Raw genomic sequence first — 26385 nt, 5'->3', positions numbered from 1 at the left:
ATCGGTATAGGGCCGATACCAGCCTTTTTGTTTCAAGTACTCGAGTACTCGTGACGCAGACGAGTACAAGCGAGCGATGGCAGAGGGGGAAGACGTTAAGTGAGTCCTCCTTGCCTGTAACTGGCGCTAGCTTACAGCAGTTTTTCACCAAAACTTCACCGGCTTGGAAATACTTCAAAATTGTGAATCTTAAACTAAAAGAGCACTTTTGTGTTTTATTTTGAGCGTTAAGACTATTGAAGAGTGACTGTGCTGTTTTTCTTGTCAAAATTAAAGGAAATATATTTGCTTAAAAATTATCTTTTAGAGATTTTTTTTAATTTGTCACAATGTACTACTGGTATCAGTAGTTGGTATCGGTATCGGTGAGTACTGAAGGTCTGAGTATCGGTCTGAAAAAAAGTGGTATCGAACATCCCTAATTTTTTGTGCCATACTTTTTTCTTTTTTTTTTTTTAAATTAGCTTAAGTCAGCTATGCAGTAAAACGTTACGAATGTGACACTAATCTGAACTAAAGCACTGTATATGGATCTTCACTTCCAGGGTGTCACTCAGCATCATTGTCATTTATTTTTTTTTCCTGACAGGCTTTGCTTTTATTTCATGGGTTGATGGTTTTGACTAATGCAGACGAATCATTGACTCACTCACGAGAAACTTCCCTTGTAAGAGAAAATGTATCATGTTTTAATGCATGTATGTAGCTTCTCCCAGACCTATTGGTACAACTAGATGCTCTGTAGACAAAGTCAAAAGGCCGCAGAGAAATCAGTGTATTCAAGTTTGGCACGCTTCGTGGGTGACAATGTGAGAGGGCCGGCGGTGGCTTTACTTCTGGCTAAGGTGAGCCTAGGCATAGTGTAGGCCTACTAAAGTTGTGTGGATTGGTTTCAAATAAGATTGCAATCAGGGAATATCGTGTTAGCTGCCTGAATGAAAAGAGGAAATGATATCAAACCAAATCAAAGAGATACTTTTCAAAATAATCCTTTCATTCCCCTTTTGTTTTAATGCAATGTTAATGTAATATATTGTGTGGTGTCTTTGAGTGCAAAGAAATGCACTTTTAAATAAAGATTATTATTACAAGTAATTCTAATAAATGCATGAATAATTTCTATTTAAATCTTATTGAGGGTTTTATCCTAAAAGTCACAATACCAGATGCATACCTCCATATATTTGTCTTACGATAAAAATATCAGACATCAGGAAATGGATTTAAAAAATGTCTTCAATACATTTTATTGACAAACAGGATGGAAAATATATGTGACACCATGTGATTGATGGTCATGACATGAACTCAGTAAAGAGCGACTGATTGGCTGGGTCCTGAGGGCATGGTAGCGACGATGCGCCAGTGAACCGAAACCGGCTGATGTTGCCGCTATCGAAGTAGAAAGGCACGTGGGTAATTCTTCCTGTGGACCAGCACTATGGAGTAAAACACTTGATACATTAGTCTGTTCTGGTACATTTTCTAAATCAAGCATGAGAATCAAGGCGATTACTGACCACAGTGAGCAGAGCTCCATGCTGAAAATGTGGGTGGAACTGCAGCAGTCTTGGTTCTGCATCAAGATCTCCTCGAACAAAACCACTAAGGACAGGAAATACAAAGCCATCTTAACAACGAGGATTCATTTCATTTGAAGATAGTAACAAGAAATTGCAGTACACAACTATGACAAGTAACCAACCACGGACGGAAACACCTACCAAGGCAAAAGTTCAAAAAAGGGCTTTGTTTTGGTCTTGAACACGGGAATTACGGCAGGCTGGTCTGCTTGTGGATCACCTGGAAAAAAACAGCAATTAGCAACTTTTGTATGTAATATTGACAATAACACAAATAAGGTCAGAATACTCCATATATTATAATAGGATTACTACCACATTTTTTTGGACAATAAATCACACATATTAGCCTGTCCTGTCCTGGCGTCCTGTAACTTATACTCAGGTGCAACTTGCAATGAGTATATATATTAAAATCAGAGCTCGGACTGACACTGAAAATCCTTGCTCCTTAATCATATTGAATTTTTGTACATTACAGTCACCTTCTTTCCACTGGTGGTAAATGCACCAAAAGTATTTGCCGACTGCCAAATGACAGTAGAAGAAGAAGAGGAAGAGGAAGCTGCTAAATGCTACTGATTGTCCGCATTTTATTATTTACAAAATTCACTGAATGCTAACTCGTTATAGCCAGAACACTGATTTTGGGGGGGGGGAAAAAAAAAAAAACACTGACTGAAAAAATAAAGAAATTAAACAAAACAAAAAACTGCGCGTCCACATTGACCCAACCTCATTGTTTTCTGCTGTTTGTATTGGGGAATGCTTGATGGATGCTATTTTGCACTGCCAAAGTCAGCAAAAGTTTAAATTTTGACTATTGAGAACTGATTAATCTGATTTATTGCACTCTCTCTTTGCTGCAGTTGAAAACTAATTCATCAATAGATACAGATATATTTGACAATCACACACTGAAATCTCATACATTTTGATTCAGGCTGCAAAGGCTGATGCTATAAATACATTAAATTAACAAATATTGAAGCCATAATTTATCAAGAAATTATGGTTATAGAGTACCGGTAATGGTTATGCGGAATAGAACACTATGCATAATTCTTTTTACCCTATTGCATAGCATACTCTGCCACGGTAATGTGCTTGATAAAATGTAGAAAATATGGAAATCCAGACAAATTGTTGTGGAAGTGAATTTCGATATAGAAGCTCTGGATTTATAGTCTGAAAAATACTTTGACCTTATTCCAATTAATGCCATCACAAACAGCTGTTCATTGGCATTAATGTTGTCTCACTTATTGTATTATCTTCATCTGGTCAATACCAATAAAGGACAAAAATGGAGAACGCAACTGTAGTCAATATTAGGTTGTATGTGGGAGGATACAAGATGATCACAGACCTTTAAGAAGCACAGCAAGTCTTTCTCCTCTCGGGTCCCATGTCAGAGACTGGATCTCTCCACCAACACTGCACAAATAAACGTCCATAGTCAATTGGTCATATAGATGAGAAGCTTGTGTTTTTGGTTTTGTTTTTTTTCAGATGAAAGCTCTTACGTTACATCTCCCTCGGATGTGTTAAAGGTTGTCTGTGACAGGTCGGCCACCACTGATGCTACTTGTGATCCCTTTGATGTGCCTGTGAGGACACCAACCAAATACATCATCATACAGTGCACTTTATAATTATTGGCATTACAATTAAGATGTGATTTATTTATTATTTTTTTTAAAAGCCTCCAAATAAGTTCTTAATTTATTGCAGAGTATACTGAAAACTGTTGATTTTTTTTTCCTGTATCTTCTTCTTTTTATAGCTGAAATACTTCCATATTACGTGTGTTGACTTTCTTTTGGCGACTAAATCTTTAACCTCCGCTTCTACCGCTCTCCGTTAACTGCCTGTGAGTGCAGGGGGGAGGTGCCGCCAGTGTCTAATTAGTAGGAGGGAGGGGGAGCTCGAGGCAAGCGTAGTAGTTTGCTGCTTTTATGAAGCAAAAAAAAAAAGCTTGCTTGCTCATCAAAAAAATTGTGTTCATGTGGTTGGAGACCTTCTTGCGTGCATACAAGCAGACAACTTTTTTTTTTCTGAAATTTGGCCATATATAAATAAAGCTGAATTGAAATGTCAATGAAGTAGCAGCATCACAGAAATACACAGAAAAGAAAAGTTTTGCATTTTTCTTAAATTAAGGCTACAAACCAATTATTAGTATTATTTGATGTATGCAGACAAATGTGTGGCACTGGTGGTGCATTCATGCCAGTTTAGTATGTAACAACCTGGTGTGTCATTAAAGGTGAGAGCATAGATAACAGTTTCTCCCTGTACGGTGAAGAGAAGTCTACTCCCATCTGGACTCCAACAGCCGGACTAAACAAAAATCAAAAGAAAAGTTGCATTGTAGAAACGACACCTTAGAAATGAGCGAGACATTGAAATGTGGTGGCACTTGCAATGCCTACCTGGCAGCGGCCTTTCTCACATGGCCAACGCTCACATGTCCACATCCTGGTCTCCCAGACTCTGAAGAATAACGAGTCAATTTGATCATCTTGCATTTTCAGCTTATCAGTGCCATTATCGTGGTGGGTATAAAAAGTGTACACACCCTTATTCAATTGGTTAGGTATAAAGTTCCAAAAATAATGTTAATTCAACTGCTAACTAATGCTGGCTAACTTACGAGCTCATAGCATGAAGCCATAGTAGCGACTTGTGGATATACTGTAATTGTGTGTGAAGTCGATTTTCATCAAAAAGATTTACTTACTTATTGGCACATTACATTTTGTTCAATATCATAAAAACAGGTGTGGCCTTTTTATGTCCACTACTGTATAATTGATGAAGCAAACTTTTTATACATAACAACATACTGTACTGTGACCAACTTTAAATACTCAGAGCCATTTGCCGATACCGTTTTTTGGCCCCCGATACCGATTCCCGGCGTTGCAGTATCATCAGCTGATCCCAATACCATACCGATACCTAAGGTTTTTTCCTCAACATGAAAAAGCTGTCCTGCTATTGGTTCAGAGCATTCAAGGGCCAATAGGATATCTTAGGTCGGCATGCAGTGAGCATGTCGCATATCAGTGAATGTTGTGCACGAGCAAGACACAAGACGCTGCATCCAAAGTCCTATATTGGCGTTTGAATTAATGGTCTCGGCATGTTACTTATTAGCAGTCACCGATACTGATACCACTGTTTTAATGCAGTATTGGCGCCTCTGCTGATACCAGTATCGGTATCTGAACAACACTAAAAAAAAAAGGGAGCCATCTTCTATGTTCGGTCCACATTTTATCACAGAGTTTGAAGTCAGCTGTCAACTTGTAATTTGGTTTAAATATGGTTCATGGAAGCATTATATATTCTGTTTTCTTTAGGAAATTTTCTTCCCTTAGATTTACCCATGTTTGCCTACTGAGGGTCAACTAGTTCAAAAAATAAATAAATAAATTTGAAATTGAATTTTTGTTACTGATTTTCCAAACTTAGAGCCACATCAGATGATTCCAAGAGCCACATGCAGGTTGCAGACCTCTGCAACAGCGATATATTCTACAAAAATGAAATGTGCCATTCCAGCAGTACAACACTCGAACGTATACAGTAGAAATTAGACTCATTTAAATGTTGAACCTGAAAACAGCAGATGGCGTTGAGGCAAGAAGATGGCTCCCATCTGTGGACCAGGACAGAAAGCTGACCCCGCCGCCTCCGACACGCCGGAGGGGCACACAGCTCTCTGCCGCTACATCCCATACCTGAAAGAGGTCAAGGGGGTAACACACTGACAATGTAGCACTTTCAACAAGCGATGGTGGACTATGGTGAAGCCTCTTACCATCATCGCTGTGTCATTAGGTGAGGCTGACACGAGGAGAGAGCCGTTTGGTGACCACGCAATGGAAGTGACTGGTGAGTGGCCGGGATGAGACAAAACCTGCGCGCACCCAGATGAAGGCCTGTCACAGAGGACGAAGAATATAGAACACTTCATCACAATGTTACACGTTCTTCCGGGTGGCAAAATTCATCCCTTTTACACTGGCACCACAAGTAAACAAACCAGCATTATGCCCTTTGACCAAGGCAGGACAATTGAGAAAACAGGTTAACGAGCTGAAGCGGTGATTTTGGCCACCTTCTCTATCGCTGTTGTTTGAATATATGAAGTGTCAGTCAGTAGACCAGGGGTGTCCAAACTACGGCCCGGGGGCCATTTGCGGCCCGCCGTCCATTTTTTAGTGGCCCGCGACATATGCTAAAAATGGCATTGGACTCAGTTCAAATAAAATAAAAACAAAGATGTTTGGAGATGGTCAAAGTAAGAAAGGAAGGTGTCGAAAAACACAGGTGCTATTAAAGGTTATTTTAGTTAACTAAAACTAACGAAAAAACTAAAATTTAAAAAACAATTTCATTAACGAAATAAAATAAAAACGAAGATGCTTTTTTAAAAAAGAAAACTAACTGAAACTACATTTTATGTTTACAGAACTAACTACAATAAAACTCACTATAATTATAGCAAACATGTCCTTCGTTTTAGTCTTTGGTAATTAATTTAATGCATGAGACTTTGGGGATGATTTTAAATGTGATTTTTAGTAGATTTATTTTGATATAAACATGAATAATGACGTCGCACCCATCGTGTTTTTTAAATATTGCGCACAATACTACAAAAAAAAAAAAAAAAAAAACTCAAAACAAAATGAAAAAAGTAAAATGAAAAATTCCAAAACTATAATAACCCTGCTGCCATATTACAAATAAATTGGTTTATATACTGTAGCATTTTTCTAAATATGCAAAAGCGCAAATAAATTATTTGTACAATTTTTAGGACTAAACACAATTTCTCTTCATAACATTATGTGGCCCTTGCGTCCTTCTGATTTTCTGTATGTGGCCCTCAAATGAAAAAGTTTGAACACCCCTGCAGTAGACGTTACGTGAGATGATTGCTTCCAAAGGAATCGGGAAACACTTCTGCCGCACACGAGTATCCTGACACTTTCTGTTTACAAGCATTCTGAAATGGTCTGTAGAAATGAAGCAAAAATATACAACCATGTGACCATTTACATACCTGGTGGACAGCGAGCAAGGGTCCACATGCCAGACCAGTAAACAGCTCTGGCAAGCCACAGCAAGTCCTGATGCACACAGTGGCTTCCACTTCACTGCTGCGACGCTCCTCTGGAGACGATGCTTCAGAATTGGAGTCGTGGCACTAAGAGTTCATACACAAAAAAAAAAAAGAGGCGGCCAGTAAATCACTGGCTTCAGAAACACGTCATTGTCTCTCAAGATGTTACAAGCACAGGAGATTCACCAGCTTTTGTGATTGTAGATCTTAATTGAGTCATCCAACAGGGCAACAGCAAATTTATCGGTATGAGGATGCCAGGCAAACGCTCGCACCACGCAGTCTGACCTGATAAAGCAGACAGATCATACAGTTCCAGATTTTACCAGAGTGAACATTTTCCACTCATTTTCCAGATTAACTATATCGTAATGCTGGCTTAACTAAAAATTGTGGCTAAACATTTGAGAGTAAAAGAGGATTAAAACTGTATTTAAAAACAACAACTAACTCGTAAACTCTTGGAGTGTTATGTATTTGTTACATAACCAATTGACATGAGACATTGACAGTTTATTCATACAAATGTATTCATTTGCTTTTTTTTTTTTTTTTTTTTAAATAAAACAAACTAAAGGTTTCCAGGTAGGCGTCAGAAAATGAGAGCAAGGATGCAAAAGTGCAGGTTTACAGTATAAATGTGTATGCCAGGAGAGGAGAACCAAAAGCTTAGCGACTACAAAATTTTTCGAATATAACATATATAAAATTTTTACTGATAGGACAAAGGTTCTCCAACCCAGATATAAATTATGTGGTTTTGGTGAAACGCTGGCCCAATAAGTTGTCACTCACCAGTTCAGTGCTTGTGAAAACTCTGTGATCATGTTCTCGCTGCTCAGCTACAGACCACGGGACAAATAGAAACACACTTCAACATTGTGCAGCCAACATCATGTCATCCATTCACTCACATCACTTGATTACATTAATAGGCAGAGCTTACTGTGATATGGGGAAACAAGGAGCTGTGAAAGGAAGAGATTTTCTGCAGCAATGCCAGGATGCACCCAGAACTCGCGGACAATTTGGACACTGTGGAAAAGAGCATCACACTTACAATACATGCACGTTACTGAATATGTCACTCACTCGTAGAGACTCACGTACCCTCTTCATGGGAGTTGACGATTTCATTCAGTAGCCCTGTAAAACCACCATCCCGCCTGAAAGAAAAATATGTCAATGCAAACTACAGTAAACAATATATCTGTATTGAAAGACTCAAGTCCATTAAGAACAAAAATTCTAATCTTGTGAGATCTCATCCCATGCTTAGTATTTAGCCGACTCAATTTCTTTCACCATGTCATGATTCAGGGTGTCACCATGTACTATGCAATGTGCATACCAAGCTGCTGCAGTCCTCATCCACAACGTCTCTGAGTGGTCCAGGAAGGCCGCCTTGCTGCTGCTCTCAATGCGACTCTGAAGCTTGAAGGAGTCTCGGGGGAAATGCAAAGTGAGAGGACTTGATTCCTGTATAGAACATACAATTTCACCATGAGATGAAGCACAAAAGTCCATATGTAGTACATTGTAACTGTATGTTACAATTAGACCTTGCAGGGTAAAAACTACCTGACCTGTTTTTGTTTGGTTTTTTTTCTCTCTTTTCTCCATTTCATTCAATTATGGTTGCTATATTTGCACTTTGTTTACATTTAAATAGTGAAAAAAGGCATCTTATTGTGCTGTAATAAAAGTGCTAAGCACCAATCACAAATCTATTGTACATTTCTTTGAAATATCGTGGTATTATTCTTAGTAGGGGTGTTAAAAAAAATCGATTCGGTGATATATCGCGATACTACATCGCGCGATTCTCGAATCGATTCAATAAAAAAAAAAACACGATTATTTTTATTTTATTTTATTTTTTTAAGAGCTCAGAATTGTTCATTCGGTAGTCTTACCGATTCAACGTCTTATCATCATTGCCTTTTTTGTGTGTGTGTGTGAATCGATTTTTAAACTTCCATTTTTAATGGAAAAATATTCAACAAAACGCCTGACTTCGGGTTAGGATTCACACCTTGAGCATGGAAGAATGTTATATGAACGGAACATTAAGCCTTAATATTTTATTTTAATGCTGTTCAAACATGAAACAGATTACAACCTCTATAAGACTGAAATTTCAGATAAATAAATAATACATTTTCATATAAATCTTACACTCTACAAGCTTACTGATTAGTATTTTCTAAATTTGAATGAAAAAAAATCGCAACAATCGACTTATAAATTCGTATCGGGATTAATCGGTATCGAATCGAATCCTGTGACCTGTGAATCGTGATACGAATCGAATCGTCAGGTACTAGGCAATTCACACCCCTAATTCTTAGGCCATATCACTCACCCCTAGCGGAAACATCTAAAACCTGCAGGACTGGAGGACGGGAATTGGTGAAACCTGCTGTATTATATAAAACCAAAATACTATTTTTTATGCACAACAGTCGTTTACGTGATTAAAACAAGACAGTCAATTAATTAGGTGTATATATAGACACCAGTGATTCCCAACCAGTGTGCCGTGGCACATTAGTGTGCTGTGAGAGACCATGTGTTCAACAGAACATTATGACTTAATTGGTCCAAAAAAAAAAAAAAAAAAACTATTCAATTACGTGTACTACAAATATGCCAGCAACGTACAGCCACAGACAGGTTTTTAGTTATACACTACACTAAATCCCCAATATTCACGGGGGAGAGGGACAAGCCCGGGCACAAACTTGCTAAAATAATGGTCGAAGGCATTTCCCCTCGGTTTTCTCAAAACACAAAACAATGTAATAAATACTGAGTATATTTTTAATAATTTCATTTCGGAGTTTATGACATATGTTGTCAAAATAATGACTTAAGCCATTATTATGACATATATTGTAAAAATAATGACTTAAGCCATTATTTTTAGACGACGACTGTCCAAAGCTAGGCTATGTGTTATGAGTTCTGTAAGCAACAATAAATAGCATTAGGAGGGTACGTCACGATAGGCTACTCGTTAATATTTGTCAACTGTGGGGGTGTGAAGTCATTTGAGACTCTTGTGATTAATATTTTAGGGCTATATAAATAAACTTGACTTGCTAGTTTTGGTTAGACCTGCTGCCGCCGCGCCTCCTCGTTGCTTGCCGTACGGAGCTCGTTGTTTGACTCGGACAGAGTCGTGTGTCCAGGGGGAACCGGAGCAGGGAAGAGAGCCAGAGAGCACATCTTTTGGAGGGACGGGGAACAAAGCTGTAGTACAAATAAAAAAAAAGCAAACAGTTGATACGAACAACCATTAAACAACCATTGCACACTGTCGAAGTGCTGATGCTAGTGCTACGCTAACACGGTTAGCAGGCGAACTGTCGCCAACAACAAATATGTCAGCACGGTTCTGGTAAAACTACGGACTTTGCTTTGATTTCGGAATGTAATTTACCTTATGTCAGGTCAAACGTCTCACTACTTTTTGACGAATATAAAACAACGTCGTCGTCTTGACAGTTGACACAACTTTCTTGAATGCTTGAACACGCCGTGGAAGTCTACGGGTCCTCAAGAGGTACAAACGTACGACGTAATGTTGTGAATCCTGCACAACTAAGCAACGCCCTCTTGAGGACAGAGGTTGACATTGCATAACGACTGATCCAAACAAACACTTTAGGTGTTTTTTTTTTTTTTTTTTTTTTTTTTTGTAAAAGCTCAAATTAATTAACCTGGCAATAGCCTGATTGATATTGCGCTTCATTCAAGGGAGTTCTCCGCAATATGGAGTTTGTTAACTCACAAATACCGCGAGAATTAATCTTGCGAGAGCAAGGTTTCAGAGTCAGACCTTCTTGTGTGCAGTTTGCATGATCTCCCTGTCCTTGTGTGGTGTTTCTCCGGACACCTACAGTACGTACATGTTAGGTTAATTCAAGATTCGAGCTTGTCCATAGTTGTCAAAGTGAGTGTAAAGCAGTGATGTCCACATTCCAAAACTCGGTCCTTGAGGGCTGGAATCCTGCAGGTTTTGGATGTTTCCCTGCTCCAACCCACCTGTTCCAATGAACATGATCGTTATCAGGCTTATGCAGAGCTTGCTGATGAGCTTTAGGTGTGTTGCAGAAGAGAAACATCCAAAACCCGCAGGACTCTGGCCCTCGAGGACCGAGTTTGGACACCACTGGTGTAAATGATTGTTTATCTCATCTATATGCCCTGCAAACTGCTAGTGACAAATGATCTGGGTTAGGTTTCAGGCGTTTGTCAGAGTCAAATGAAAGAATACATGCATACATAAGGGATATTCTTTGCCGTATCCAAAATTCCAGATTTAATGCTTTTTAATGGGCTTTAAAAGACTAACTGCTTGAATCCATTTGATGTGTGACGTAACAAAAAAAAAAGAGAACTCCACACCATGCATCATTTGAATTTGAAATAACAATGAATGATGTCGTTCAAGTCAACATTAAAATGCATCTGACAGCAAGATGGGGGTGAACTCATACTTGTATTGTAAATATGTATCTGCATGGGACCCAATTAAGTACAAGGAGGCACATGTGCTCAAAAAGTGGTTGTTTAATAAAGATACTCCAGGAACTAAAAAAAACAAAACCCAAAACAAGAGCAAACAACTACGAAGGAATAACTCGACTGAATAGCAGGAACAAAGGAACCATGAGAGCGACACAAAATGGACAAAAACAACAACAACAAAAAACAGCAGACTACACAAACACACACACACACACACTGATTGACGTAACAAGACACAGCTGGGTGCTAATCCCCCCCCCCCCCCGATGAGCTGAGCTGTGTACAGTATATACACCACACGCAAGATAGAATGAATTTCCAACATATGCGTCGAAACGTACAGTTTTGAGTCACCAAAAAAAAAAAAAAAATCGTGTATATTTTTTATTAAATAAAACATAAAATAAAATAAAAAGACAAATAATGCAGCGTAGGGCCTATATGATACTTTTTTTTTTTTGGTGCTCATGTACAAAGTACAAACATGGTGAGAATGTCCATATAAGGCCATGGTTAGACGTCAAAAGTCAACCTATTTTGGCTGTCATATGAACGTAGAAATAAGGTCCACGACGATACGGACATGATCTGAATGTCCACTGGACGTCGGATGTTTAGTGGGTAATCCTGACAACATGCTGGTGGGGTGTCGAAACGGAGGCCTCGATCTTCGTTTGCGGGGCATGCGCAGCGCCCCCTCGCGGCAAATCCCGTCACCTACGTGACGTCAATTCAGCACTGGGAGTGAGACAGCTCCCTCCCCCCTCCCCACGAACCCAGCGCGCCTGCACGTTGCATAGTTCCCCAGCCATCGATACACATTTGCCCGCTGGGATCCGTCCCAGCGACGTAAAAGTGCTGGATTACAGGACGGCAAATAAGAAGAGACGGACGGGAGGGGGGGGGGGGGGGGCACAATTGGTTGTACATCGTGAGGATAACGGAAAGCCGAGCCCATCCTTTCACTTGACAACGCGACAACAAGCGTGCAAAAAGGTATGGGAATGTCATACTAACCGCTTAAATGCGAATTCCGCGTCAGGTCTGGAGGAATCACGGCGCGTGCTTTTGCGCGTGACGCTCGGTGCAGCGCCGCTCACGCTCCACCAGCAAACGGATGCTGTTTGAAAGACAAACGAACCATCGACGATTGCTGCTTGACGATCGTGTGTGTGCGACGAGGAAGCGCGCATTCCGCGTATCATTTGCGCCGGTGCCAGCACTGACTAAATGTACCGATCGCTGCGGCACACAGTATAGTAGGCAACCGGCTTTGCAATTCATGCTCACTACACGTCGAGTTGCTGAGTGACAACATCACATCTTCGGTTATTTTAAGATTGAGCTTCCTGCATTCATGCATGGCCGCGTGCGTGCGCGCGCGTGCACATCACAGGCCCACTGATTGTTTATCGCCTGATTTCCACGCTCCGTTTTCCGCCGTGGTTCTTCTCATGCGGTGGTGGTGCAGTCCAAGCCGCTGTAGGATAAACTGTATGAAAAGGGCACATATGCCCCCCCCCTTCTTTCCTTGCACACAAACAGCCTCACGGGGGCGATTATGCAATTCATCATTTTTCAGGCATGCATATAAGTACAGTACTTCAGACTTAACGCATGGAAGGAGTCGTACTGAAGATGGGGTGCCGTCATCTCCGTCAAGTGCGGGTAACAGAGCAGCACCACCATGCTTTCGTCGACTCATTCATAAAGCCCATTTCCACACTGGTTGATGGCTCCACTGGGCAGGCTGCACGGGCTTCCATTCATAGGCAGCAGGATGAAGATTTTCTGCGGCAGGTCTTTAGTTTTTGTTAACTCGTGATTATATTCGGGACTGGCAGTTTGCTCCAATTATACCCGTTTTTTCGTCCATCAATTTGCTCTATAATGCTTGTCCTCGAAAGGTCACGGATGACTTTGGGCTTGCCCTGGACAGGTCATGAGTGACTAGTCAAACACAGGACACAAATATAAAAACAACAAAGTCAATTTAGAGTTGTCATGTAAACCTGCATGCATGTTGTTGGAATGTGGGATGAAGTAGCCGTAGTCAACTCACACAAGCACTTGAGAACAGTCAAACTCCGCACAGGAGAGACAACATTCAAACTAGTGTTGTTTCCGATACCGTTTTTTGGCTCCCGATACCGATACCGATACCCAGCTTTGCAGTATCGGCCGATACCGATACCATACCGATACTTACGTTTTTTTTCCCTCAACATGAAAAAGCTGTCCTGCCATTGGTTCAGAGCATTCAAGGGCCAATAGGATATCTTAGATCGGCATGCAGTGAACATGCCACATACCAGTGAATGTCATGCACCAGCAAGACACAAGATGCTGCATCCAAAATCCTATATTAGCGTTGGAATTAATGGTGTCGGCATGTTACTTGCGAGTAGTCACCGATGCCGATACCACTGTTTTAATGCAGTATCGGCACCTCTGCCGATACCGGTATCGCTATCGGAACAACACTAATTCAAACCCAGCACCTCTTGATAGACATGCTAACTGCATGGTACCACCATACAAGGTTGCTTAGTCTTTTTTTTTTCCCTCAGTAATTCAAATGTATTTTATTATCTTTTTCTTTAGGTCGTATTCTCAGCTTTCCATCCTCCATCCACCCTAACCTGCTGGGTTGGGGAAACCCCTGATGAGTGGGACCTGTATCCATGAGCCCCGTGCCCCTTCCCCCTCCCTGTCAGGCTTCAGTACCCCAGTTTCAGAACCCCCCTATCGAAGACTTGATGGTGACACCCCCGCCTGCACCCCGGAAACGGACCTGACGCCTACACAGTGTGTCCTCCGAAACGTGTTGTCGATTGACACTGGTGGGTCGGGGGCACCGGGAGGCAGCAGTCCCACTCCCAGTGATGGACCTTCAGGCCACTTTGATAACAGTGTGCTAAAACTACACGAACATGACGCCAGCCAGTGTGGCAGTGGTGCCGAGGCGGGCCACAGTCCGGAGGCCGGTGCCGTCCGGAGCCATTCGGAGAATATTCGCCTCCAATCTGGCAGCGGAGGCTTTTTGGAGGGTCTGTTTGGATGCCTAAAACCTGTGTGGACTATGATCGGAAAGGCCTACTCCACTGAACACAAGCATAGCCATGAAGGTATGTGAGATTAGAAATTGTGTGTCCTTATGCTCAGTATTTTAATTGTCCATCACCAGTATGCCATTGCTGACTGTTTGCTCACATCAGACACAGTGAGTTTTAGCAGCTAGCTTGGGTAAGCGTTGTGTGCATCCGTCTCTGCTAAAGCAGGCCTCCAGAGAGCTTCACACTTCAGTGGACCTCATGAAGAATAGATTTGCTTCTCTCTTTGGCTGCGCCTGCCGCGTTTCTCTTTAGCGGCCAAGTACTCTCTGTTATCTAAGGTGTAGATGACAAATTTCCTCTCTTCAATTTCTCTTTTAACAAGAACATCGATAAACATATCACAATATCGTCTGTCAGTCCGTCTAGATTCTAGACTATGCAGGCTTTAGGCATCTTTTTCTTGGTTTGGTTATTGTTTAAAAAAAAAATTCAATGTTACATGCGAATAAACTGATATTGTATCGTCACATAAATCATATTGTTTTTATTGCTATATCGTTACTTTGTATCGTTACTCACCCCTTGTAACATCACAGTACTGATGCGAAATGATGCTTCGTGAACCACTTGCGATGTTTTTTGTTTTTTTTTACTCCTCTAGATGGTGCTCTTGGTCTAAAGATTCAGTAGAAATCGAATTAATTTCCATTGCACTAGGTTTTAGCTTTAAACTAAGACTCCTAAAACATTTGTGAACTATGATCGGAAAGGCCTACTAAAAAAAAAAAAAATTATAATAATAAAAAATATCGCGAGTGGTTTATGAAGCTTCATTTTCCAATCACTGCAATACAGTATGTTGTTCCATCAATTAATTAGTCGCTAAGGCTGCTTGATTATGAAGAAAATATTAACCACAATTAATTTGGTAATAATTGATATCACGATTAGGTTTTGGTACAAAACAAGAAAATGTTTAAACATAAAAAAATATTGAGTCAAATAAAATTCATGAAAAACTATAATTATGCAAGTTCCTTTTGGATGATATTTTTTCCCAATTAAATGATTTATTTTAAATTTTTTAAAAATGTGTACATGTATACATTTCAACAACTCAAAATTAGTCTTTTTTTTTTTTTTACGGTTATGCTGATTTTGTAATTGTGAACTGTGATAATTGAAATTGTAATTGAATTTCAATTAATTGCACAGCCCTATTAGTCGCTATCATTTGTTTGGCATGTCAGCCTTTGCATTGCAAGTTGCCTTTTCTATGGTGAAGCACAATCTGACTGCTTCCTGTCCGCATTGGCTAGATTTGGCAATGTCACACAGTGGGGCAGAAATTAATTAAATGCTTCTTGCCAGGGAGCTGTTGTACACATATTACTCTTATTTAAAAAGCACTTGATGATACTCACGTTGATGTTGCTTTGTTTGTACTTGCTGGTCTCCGTTCAGAGTCCTGGGAGGTTCCATTTGAGGAAATCTCAGACCTGCAGTGGGTGGGCAGTGGGGCGCAAGGCGCTGTCTTCCTCGGCAAGTTCCACGGAGATGATGTGGCTGTAAAGAAAGTGCGAGACATCAAGGAGACGGAGATCAAACACCTTCGCAAACTCAAGCACCCCAACATCATTACTTTCAAGTAGGGGAAACTCCGAGAGCCTTCGGTCAAATTACGTGTCCACGTCAGTCTGCCGTTAAGATTGTGCTCTTATCTAATTGCTGTGTTTCCATCTAGGGGTGTGTGCACCCAGGCTCCTTGTTATTGTATCTTGATGGAATACTGTGCCCAAGGCCAACTATACGAGGTGCTGAGGGCAGGTCGTAAAATCACTCCCTCACTCCTGGTTGACTGGTCCATGGGCATCGCAGGAGGCATGAACTACCTACACCTTCATAAGATCATACACCGAGACCTCAAGTCCCCCAAGTGAGTCACCGGTTCATCACATCACACGTTCATGAAGCATTTTGGAAAGACCATGATCCTTATATGATACTCCAAACCAACAGGGGCAGTATTGAGCTACAATAGGTTGTGCAACTACCATATATCAAAAGAAAGAAAGTGTTGAGTTATTTTTAAAAACATGACATCACCCTTCCAACTAGCCTGAATTAATAGAAGCTTACACGTGTCTCATTCTTGCACTTTCAGGTAGTATCGCAAGAAAGACTTGAATGATTCTGCATGATCAAAAACTGTTATATTTGATAGATAAAACAATCTAATGTTACTTTTTTTCAGTATGCTGATCACACACGATGACCTTGTAAAGATCTCGGACTTTGGAACCTCAAAAGAGCTCAGTGACAAGAGCACAAAGATGTCTTTTGCAGGAACTGTAGCCTGGATGGCTCCCGAGGTCATCCGGAATGAGCCAGTGTCAGAAAAGGTGGACATCTGGTAGGTGTAATGTATGGAAGCATGTTTCTTTCTGGCGGAGAAAATGTTGTAAATCGTCTGGCCTGTGCTACTATTTGTAGTAATTCCTGATATCACGTTTTCTATGATTTTCTCTTTCTTTGACCTCCGTGAGACTGTATATATTCAAGCTTTAACCTGACTTTAAGGTCATTCGGAGTGGTGCTGTGGGAGATGCTCACCGGAGAGATCCCTTACAAAGATGTGGATTCTTCTGCAATCATCTGGGGTGTCGGAAACAACAGCCTGCAGCTGCCCATACCTGAGAGCTGCCCTGATGGCTTCAAGATCCTCCTCAGCCAATGCTGGTGAGCGATTATTGCACATCGGGAAAAGGGAGAGCAGAGGCGAAGAGGCATTAAGACACAGACTTAGACTTAGACTTGACTTTATTGATCCCTTTGGGATGGCTCCCTCTGGGAAATTTACATGTCCAGCAGCAATGAGAACAGATAATAAAATAAAAAAATAATTCAATCAATCAATAAATAATAATAATCATTACATCAGAGATTGAATTAATAATAATAATAATAATAATAATAATAATAATAATAATAATAATAATAATAATAATAACAAAATGAAAAATAAAAATTCAGTCAATCAATAAATAAGGCTATTACACCAGAGATTGAATTAATCGTAATAATAATAACAATAATAATAATAATAATAATAATAATAATAATAATAATAATAATAATAATAATAATAATAATAATAATAATCATAATCATAATAATAATAATAAGAAGAAAATAAAATAAAAAATAAAAATTCAATCAATCAATAAATAAGGTTACGACACCGGAGATCGAATTAAATAAATTAAAGTACAGTAAAGTGCCATATTTGTGAAGTGAAGTGCACGGGATTTTCGATAAAACAAAAGTAATTTACATTTAATTAATTAATAATTGCTGAATTGTACCCAGTTGATATGATGCCGTTACCAAGTTTACGTCAGCATTCAGCACATTCTTTGCAATATAATTGCACCCAATTTAAATTACCACTGATTGTCACATCCACCGAAGTGGAGTGAAATTTGTTCTCCGCATTTGACCCATCCCCTGTGGGGAGCGGTGAGCAGCAGCATGCAGGGGCCGCGCTCGGGAATCATTTTTGGTAATCTAACCCCCCAATTCCAACCCTTAAATTAATGCTGAGTGTCGAGCAGGGAGGCAATTGGGTCCCATTTTTATGGTCTTTGGTATGCCCCGGCCGGGGGATTGAACCCACAACCTCCCAGTCTCAGGGTGGACACTGTACCACTAGACCACTGAGCTGGTCAATTGATATGATGCAGTTACGTTTTGAGCAATACACGCATGCATGCAATTGCATACATGTATTTAATGAATGTTTACAAATGACATTCAGATAATAAAATGTGTTAATGTCAAAATATTATGGTATTTTGTATTTTATATTATGCAAGTAATATAAAAAAATAAAATAAATAAATTAGGTGATTAATCATGATTAATCAAAATTAAAAAGTGTGATTAATCAGATTAAAAACTTTAATTGTTTGACAGCACTAGTTTAATCTCGGCTTTTTCAGGAACTGCAAGCCAAGGAATCGGCCCTCCTTCCGTCAGATCCTTCTCCATCTGGACATAGCGTCAGCTGACGTTCTGTCCACTCCCCAGGAGACGTATTTCAAGTCCCAGGTATTGTTGCTTGTCTTACTCCCTGGTAAATAAGCGAGCATCATGGTATACATACAAACGTGCCGCGTGGACAAGTAGCCTAATGGGACACATGACCATTACGCCACCCAGTCAAAATCTTAATAAAAATATAGATTTGCCCCATTCTCGGCCTTTGGAAGGGCTTCTACTTTTCTGGGAAGACTTTGATTTTGGAGTGTCTCTGAATTGTTGCTTAGAGAGGTCCGTGTAATCTAATTTAACGCAAAGTTGTTGGATGAGGTTGAGGAATGCTGAAAAACATAGCCTTGTTTCTATATAATGTACATCCAGTATACTGTATATGGACGTACACAGCCAATCAACCCACACAGTCTTGCTTAGTCATCTGATCCGTTGTCTGCCAACAAAAGAGAACCGCCTCTCAAGTCAGCGCTAACTAGACGCAGCTGCTGAACAAAAATGTGCTCTCATCAGGCTGAATGGCGAGAGGAGGTGAAACAGCACTTTGAGAAGATTAAATCTGAGGGGACTTGTCTCCACCGACTCGATGAGGAGCTGATCAACAGACGCAGAGAAGAACTCAGGTTTGTTTTGTCATTTTCACGCGCTTCCTTTGGACATTTGGGCTCTTATTGTGTTTGCGCACACGAATCAGGCCACTTTTCAAGCCATTCCTCATGTCACTCCTTTGTAGTCCATCCCCGTGGGTGGATGAAGTGCCTTGAGTGCATGCCAGTTGCTGAGGATTGGGATTCTCTCATGCGTATGCACGATGACATCAGCCGGCTTTTTTCTTCTTCTCTTTTGTCAGACATGCTTTAGACATTCGTGAACACTATGAGAGGAAACTGGAGAGGGCTAACAACCTTTACATGGAGCTCAGTGCTGTCATGCTGCAGCTGGAGCTCAAAGAAAAAGAGCTGCAGAGGTTTGACTAACTTCACAAAAACATTCGGTCTTTGGCGCGTGGCAATTTTTTTACAAAGCCACTTGCTACGTGTTTATCTGCAGGAGGGAGCAGTCCTTGGATAAGAAGTATCCAGGTTTTTTTAAGCACCACAGCTCCAGGCAGAGCAGCTCTTCCAACAGCATGGACAAGCTCATCAAGAAGAGAAATGTCCCACAGAAACTGCCCTCAGGAAAGCGGTACGATCTTATTTCCGTTATTAAAACAAACACTGATTCTCTGCGGTGAAAGATTAGGGATGTAACGATGTCCAAAGATCATGATACGATACAATAATTATCACTAGGGGTGTTAAAAAAAAAAAATCGATTTGGCAATATATCGCGATGTTACAGCATGCAATTCTCGAATCTATTCAATAGGTGGCCGAATTGATTTTTAAACATACATTTTTGATGGAAAAATATTCAACAAAACGTCTTACTCATGGTTAGAGTTAACAAAATGTTATATTAATGGAACATTAAGCCTTAACATTTTATTTCCCTAATTATCACGATATTATGGGGAGGTTGGCGATATTAAAAAAAAGCTAATGATGTTCTATATAATCTCACAGTATTGTAAACAAAACAAACAAAAAAGCTCATATTGGAGAAAAAGGACAATATTATGTTTTTATACATAACAGTAGTGACAAAGAAATAGGCTTGGTCATGCCATGTCACGTTATTGTCGTGCTCATACTAGCTTAGCGCCGCAAAGTATCATGGTGGATGTAATTCACAAAGCTGCATGCAGCTGAACTGTGCTATTAAACTAACCACCAGAGGGCGCTAGGACTTGAAAAATAAAATACAACCTTGCCTTTTTACAGATGTGCTTACTATTAATATCGTGACATGACGACAACGACTAATCGTGGCAATTTCAATATTGCGATATCACGATATTGCCAATATCGTTACACCCCTAGTGAAGATTATAGATTGTATTTGTTGTTTCCCTCCCTGTCTTGCAGGCCAGACATCCTTAAGTCTGAGGTAATCATTCCCAAAATGGATTCCTCTGTAATGCAAGTCACGATCCCAACCTGCACCACTAGAAGCTCCACGTCGCCCAGTCGATCTCGGAGGGTAAAAACCCGCCACCGCAAGCCTGGAAAAGGCAGCAGCGGAGATCTGGCAGGACTGAAAGCCAACCAGCCGTCTCCCAATAGAGAGACGGCGGCCCAGGTTAACCGCTTGGCCACGGATTCCTCTAAGCAGCTCCTGGAGCCCTCCGCAGCCCTGCGGGGCCTCAACCACGAGCAACAGCAACGGCAGATATCCTCCTCCAGCCCCGACCTGATCTGCACCACGTTACAGGTGGGCGGCCAGGGAAAAGAGGATCCAGCTGTCGGTGGGCTAGAAAGAGGAGGAAGCCTCAGCGCCTCCGCCGGATTAGGGCAATCAGAGGTGGGGGTCACCGGTCTGGATGACCTCACGGAAACTCCCCCACGCAGCGACACTCCTAGCGAGGATGCGGCCTCGTTCCCCTTCTCCAGCAGCCCCGACTCGCCTTGTGGGAGGGGAGCAGCCGCACGGCGCGGATCTCTTGGATCTCCCCGCCTGCCCCACGATGGCGGGGAGGATAAAGAGGATGGAGCAGGCGCTGTGAGGTTGCCCCGGGGGGCTTCAGGAGGAACCGGGAGTCAGCACCTCACACCTTCAGCCATTCTGTACAGGGCAGCTATTACACGGAAACAGGTAAGAGGACAGAATCTGTTCCCAGAATTTCCAGGACATCTTTCATCTTATTATTGATGGTCACTACAGAGGCGTGGGGTGTCATCAGAAGAGGAGGAGGGTGAAGTTGACAGTGAGGTTGAGTTACCACGGAGACGGTGAGTAACTCCTGAGCCATTTCCTCTGCCAAGTTTCAAATCATTTGGATTTTGCATCCTTGTGTTTTTAAAACCAAACCGCCGCATTCCTCAGACGTCCGACGAGCATCACCAAGTGTCAGTCGGTGTCGACCTTCAGCTCAGAGAACCTGTCGGTTTCGGACGGCGAGGAGGGCCACACTACAGACCACTCCCACAGCGGCACTCCCGATGTAGTCAGCACCAACACGGATGACAGGTTGGACTACCGCAGTGACGACCTCCTCTCTCAGGGCTCGGAGATCCCAGCAGACAACACGGATCCCGCGCAGGCTTCCGATGGCCTGTCAGAGAGAGACGGAACGCCGGGTCAGGCCAAAGCCAAGCTGGAACGCGAGCAGAATCCAAATGAGGTACGGCAGTTCGAGAGATCTGCATGTCATCTTGCCGAGAAGCAGGGCTGGACTAGCACCGAAAATAATCAGACCTGGCATTTTGACTTAGCCTAACATTTACCGTATTTTCCGCACTGTAAGGTGCACCTTCAATGAATGACATATTTAAAAACTTTTTCCATATATCAGGCGCTACAGTAGAGGCTGGGGTTACGTTATACATCCATTAGATGGTGCTGCGCTAAAGGGAATGTCAACAAAACAGTCAGATAGGTCAGTCAAACTTTATTAATAGATTACAAACCAGCTTTCTGACAACTCCATTCACTCCCAAAATGAAAAAAAACCAGCTGTTTTATTATTTTCTCTGAGGTAAAGTATTAGTATTAGCTAGGGATCCAAGATGGCGGGATCTTCTGCGCATGAGCGTCACCGATCGTGCAGGGTCACCGATCGCGTCTTGAGAGCGAGACCTGTTGCGGCTCAATATTGATCCATATATAAGGCGCATTGGATTATAAGGCGCATGGTCAGCTTTTGAAAAAATTGAAGGCTTTTAGGTGCGCCTTATAGTGCGGAAAATACGGTAGTTCTGCTGCTGATGTTTATTGATGTTTCAGTTTACTATCTATCTTTGAAAATGATTAATGGACTCAACTGAAATGGAGATCCTGACGTTGTTGATGTCACACGTCCCAAAATGGCCGTTAGCACACTTACACAGCCAATTTGGCATGATGATAACAATGATTGACAGCTGCTATGGACCAGCTACCACAAGGAGAAGAGGCAAAAAAAAAAAAAAAAAAGATCAGCATGCTGCCGGCTACCAAAAAAAGAATCAATAGTAGCCGTCTAGCCGATATTGCACTTTGTAAATGGTGGCTGAATCGGCAGATGCTAACTGTTAGCACAGGCAAAATGTGGGGGACATAATCTGTTTCATTCATTTATGGTGCTACGGTTTAATAGATATTACACACTTGAATTTAATAACTGACCAACACCATAAAGAAGACTTTCCACAGCATAAATGACGGCGGACGCGGACGACTTAGCAGCTAAGTTGCTAACGTACCTAAATAACACAGCAAAACTTGCATCAATCTGCTAACTTCGATGCTATTTTGAGTACACATGAAGGGGGAATAAATCCGGATTGTACAAACTTCTCATGCCTTTGTATGGTCAGATTTGAAAGCACTCACCTGCAACAGAGGAGGTAATTCCCACATAGCAGCGTCATTGAAGTGAAAAAAGCACTTCTGATACTTCATCAGCATCTAAACATGTCCACCTCGCGCATGTATATCATGTCCTTTACAACAAAGTGACTGTCAATACTCTTGGGCAGAAAGTTGACGGATAAACGCTAGTTTTCTCCCTCAACGACATTGTAGCCCATTAATGCCGCCCCAGTAATTTCCTGCCACGGGTGGGCGTGTTCAGAGAAAGTCACGTGATGACAGTATCTCTATTGTGGGCCAGTCTCTTGTGGTAAAATGTAGGAAAATAATATTTAAAAAGCACTGCATCGGCAGCAAAAGAGGCCGGCCCACCGGGCATACACCCTGTATGCCAGATGGCTAGTCCAGCCCTGCCGAGAAGTACAACAAACGTGTTCCCCTCGCTTCCCAGGGTCGAGTCTTGTGTGACGACTCGGACTGCGACAGCGCCGAGCTGGACCAGTCGGGCAGCGGCGAGCCGAGCCGACCTCCCAGCGCTGGAGCCTGGATGCCGCCCCCTCAAACCCATCAAGGGTCACCGCAGGCGTCTCACACAGGACCCCCATAGACCACTGGACTTAAATACCTCTAACCGCCATACATTGAACCGTCACAGTGCACCGGTCAGCCAGTGCAGCATGTCATGAGGGATCACAGTTATGACACCAAGTTATGAGGGCTCCCGAGTGCATTGGCTGGCAAAACTCCACCATGTGACACACATTTTTTTCATAACCTGACATTCTTTTGATTTTCAGTCATTAATAACTACTGTTGGTAGTCAAAATAGGTACCAAGGTAACCACCACAAGTCCATTCGTTCACTAACCCGCACTCTGGGAGCATCCCCGTACACTAATGCATTGAACACTAATGAATAATAATGTAAATATCCATGACATACCACGTGAGAAATATTTTATTTATAAGATAAAATCTAAGAATAAATGGTTTGCAGCCCTGTGAACAAATGCATGACTATATGTTTATAATTTATGATTCGAATGTATCCGTTTTATATTTTGTGAAGTTTACACTTTTTTAATCCTGAAAGTATTTCCTTTGTTTGTTATGTTAATAAATGTTCGCACTTATAAAAAAAAAGGGGGGGGGGGTGGAATGAGAATTTCACAAAGATGAGTCTTCAGTGATGATGTGTGATTCGGGTTTCTCAGCAGGTTGGAGTTGTAAAACACTCCTGCTCGGTTTCCAGCACAGAGACTTGCGTGAGGGTCATTCAAAGGTCATCAGATTTGCGGTGAAATGGAGACCTTTGGGTTTACTCAGAAGGAAATGGTTGTCATTGTGCAGTAGTATTTCCCAAGTGTTGTCTTTGGTGAGTGTGAAGTAGTGCCTGCACTCACAGCGACAACCTCCTCTGAAATGCACTGAACCATGACAATGATTTATGCTTCAACTCTCTAAACAGCAACACTGGTGCAGGTGCTAATAAATGTGAATGTGCTTTTGTAATGAACTTAAGGACTCATTATGGTGGTCGCCTTCATAAAAACATCCACAGTCCCCCACGACCCTTTAATAAGATTTCTGCAGGAGTAGCCTGGTTAAGTATATAGAGCACTTCTCTGTGGTCACTTGTTGAAATGTTAAGTATCCTTTGAATAGAAATGTTTTGTTTTTATACTGCATTGCACATTGTACCTGTAATATAGGAAATATATCAAAAGAAAAATTATGAGCTACAATAAATAATGTATTGGTTAAAAAGTCTATGTGGTTTTAATTAAAAAACATAAATAAATAGGGGGGAGGGGGCTGCAGTTGCTCATCAGGTGATAGTAAGCTTTGGAAATGAGGGTCACAGTTCAAGTTCTGCTACAAACAATATGTAAAATCAGAAGCTGTTGGAGGGATGCTAGTCTTCTTTCTGCACCGATCCCATCCCTCCAGCTCAAAAGGTGCAGCTGTTATGGGCACAAGTTTACATAAATGCATCATGGGCATTAACCATTATCATGTGGACGTCCCACCAGTGGAAAAATTTCATGATTTTATCTTTAAAAAACAAAAACTATGGTGATACTCCAATTGGTTCAAGAACAGCTTCAAATTGACTTTGGGCGCACCTTTTTTTTAGGCGTTTTCGTCAAAATTGCCCTAATTATAAGGGTGTAATTATTCTTTTTCCAGGGTGTTATTTTTGAGTGCACACGTTTAAATTTGGGTTTTATATCCACGCAGGTTAAAATTTTTACATACAGGCTCAAACACATCAGTATATTGTTTTTTGAAATTCTACCAGTGCATTGCACAAATGACAAGCTGTCATTCCATCCACTTGGTGCAGTGAGGACTGCCTCCAGTCAGACCCGTCACCAGAAAGAAATTGTAGGGGGGGGGCATTACCTTTTTTGGGGGGGGGGCACACTTTATCAACCTAAATCTAATGTTCATCAGGTTGAACAGCGGCATTGTGACAACTGCAAAAGTGTTCAGAAATATTTTCTGTCACTTAAAAGCGGCAGTTCGTTCTGAAATCTAAAAGACAAACTGAAAAAAAAATGTGTAGTTCATTTTGCATTTATTCAACTCAAAAGTTCATTTGAAACAAATCCACTCTTCACTTCTGTAAACAACTATGTCCGAATGAATGACTCTGTGACACAACCCCTTCTATCTGGAATTGGCGAGCAGTTGCCTTCATTTGCGTGTTGGATTAGGGCTGTACGATATGGACAAAATTTCCTTTCATTTTTGCCAGACATCTCGATTCTTTGATCTTTGACTCAGCATGAGACTTCACATCATTTTACTTTTTTTATGGTGCCTTCTGTATTTTGTGTTATTTTATTTCTATACTTATACAGATTTTTTTTTTTAGTATTTTATTTGCGTGTATACTTATCTACTTATATTTACTCTAATTAATTTTATTTTGTGTTATTTTATTTCACTTGTGTCTACTAAAAGACTAATTTCTATTCCATGCACAGCACTTTGTATGCAGCAATGGCTGTTTTAAAGTGATTTAGAAATAAGGTTGAGTTATGTCGATGATATACAGAAACAACATATGGGTTCAGTGAAAAACTAAGCAGAATATCAATCCAAAAAGGATGTGTAAAGTGCTGTTTTTTTAATTAGAACTTAGTGACAGTCATCAACATGAACAAACTTGGCAATAAAAAAAAAAAAAGAGAATTCAACTGACATTGTACTGCAACTGCTTTTGTGATAAATAATTTTATGCTCCTTAGTTGTTGTTGTGTATGTGTGACAGCTTGGGTCTGTTAACAGCATACTGTGTATTGCTACAATTCATCCGTGCTGTGTGGCTTGACTAATTAAAATAAAAGTTTGACACTCACTTGTAAACGTAACCAGTGGACTCAGGATTCCCATTGATGTCAACTGTGTCATGCTGGATCGAGGCACGACGTGCTCACTGCTCAGTCTTTGTGCCAGCGCCAGCCGGCAAATGCGCACTATCTACCCGGAAGTAGATTTGGCTAAGGCACGTCTGCAGAGCGCGCGTCTCCCCCCCCCACCCCACCCCACCCCTCCTGATCCTGATTGTCATTGGCTTGCTTAGTTGTCAATCACAGCCAAACTTGAAAGGAGGTAT

At 41.2% G+C, this 26385-nt stretch overlaps 2 protein-coding genes across 4 annotated transcripts; one reads left to right on the top strand and one right to left on the bottom strand.

The window, feature by feature from the left end:
* Window positions 1–1218: 1218 nt before the first annotated feature.
* aaas (achalasia, adrenocortical insufficiency, alacrimia) lies at window positions 1219–12559 on the bottom strand. Of its 3 annotated transcripts, none has more exons than XM_077512636.1 (17): window positions 12277–12559; window positions 9844–9978; window positions 8075–8202; window positions 7834–7889; window positions 7670–7758; window positions 7519–7565; window positions 6910–7011; window positions 6664–6807; window positions 5413–5533; window positions 5208–5332; window positions 4019–4079; window positions 3836–3926; window positions 3110–3191; window positions 2953–3020; window positions 1725–1803; window positions 1521–1605; window positions 1219–1439 (listed from the first exon to the last, which is right to left on the bottom strand). In XM_077512636.1, the coding sequence occupies exons 2-17, from the start codon at window positions 9952–9954 to the stop codon at window positions 1296–1298; spliced, it is 1533 nt and encodes a 510-aa protein (XP_077368762.1). In that variant the 5' UTR covers window positions 9955–9978; window positions 12277–12559; the 3' UTR covers window positions 1219–1295. The 3 variants fall into 3 exon arrangements, with proteins under 3 accessions (XP_077368762.1, XP_077368761.1, XP_077368763.1); XM_077512635.1 differs by lacking the exon at window positions 12277–12559 and adding an exon at window positions 10169–10336; XM_077512637.1 differs by lacking the exon at window positions 12277–12559 and having other exon boundaries at window positions 9829–9975.
* map3k12 (mitogen-activated protein kinase kinase kinase 12) lies at window positions 12017–24527 on the top strand. Its single transcript, XM_077512631.1, has 14 exons — window positions 12017–12255; window positions 13864–14387; window positions 15780–15963; window positions 16060–16251; window positions 16570–16728; window positions 16896–17054; window positions 18317–18425; window positions 18882–18991; window positions 19219–19335; window positions 19419–19553; window positions 20336–21062; window positions 21132–21199; window positions 21294–21591; window positions 23212–24527. The coding sequence occupies exons 2-14, from the start codon at window positions 13925–13927 to the stop codon at window positions 23365–23367; spliced, it is 2877 nt and encodes a 958-aa protein (XP_077368757.1). The 5' UTR covers window positions 12017–12255; window positions 13864–13924; the 3' UTR covers window positions 23368–24527.
* The last annotated feature ends 1858 nt before the right edge of the window (window positions 24528–26385 follow it).

The sequence above is a fragment of the Festucalex cinctus genome, chromosome 2 (genome assembly GCF_051991245.1).
Source record: "Festucalex cinctus isolate MCC-2025b chromosome 2, RoL_Fcin_1.0, whole genome shotgun sequence".
NCBI lineage: Eukaryota > Metazoa > Chordata > Actinopteri > Syngnathiformes > Syngnathidae > Festucalex > Festucalex cinctus.
This window is presented reverse-complemented; position numbering and strand designations above follow the sequence as displayed.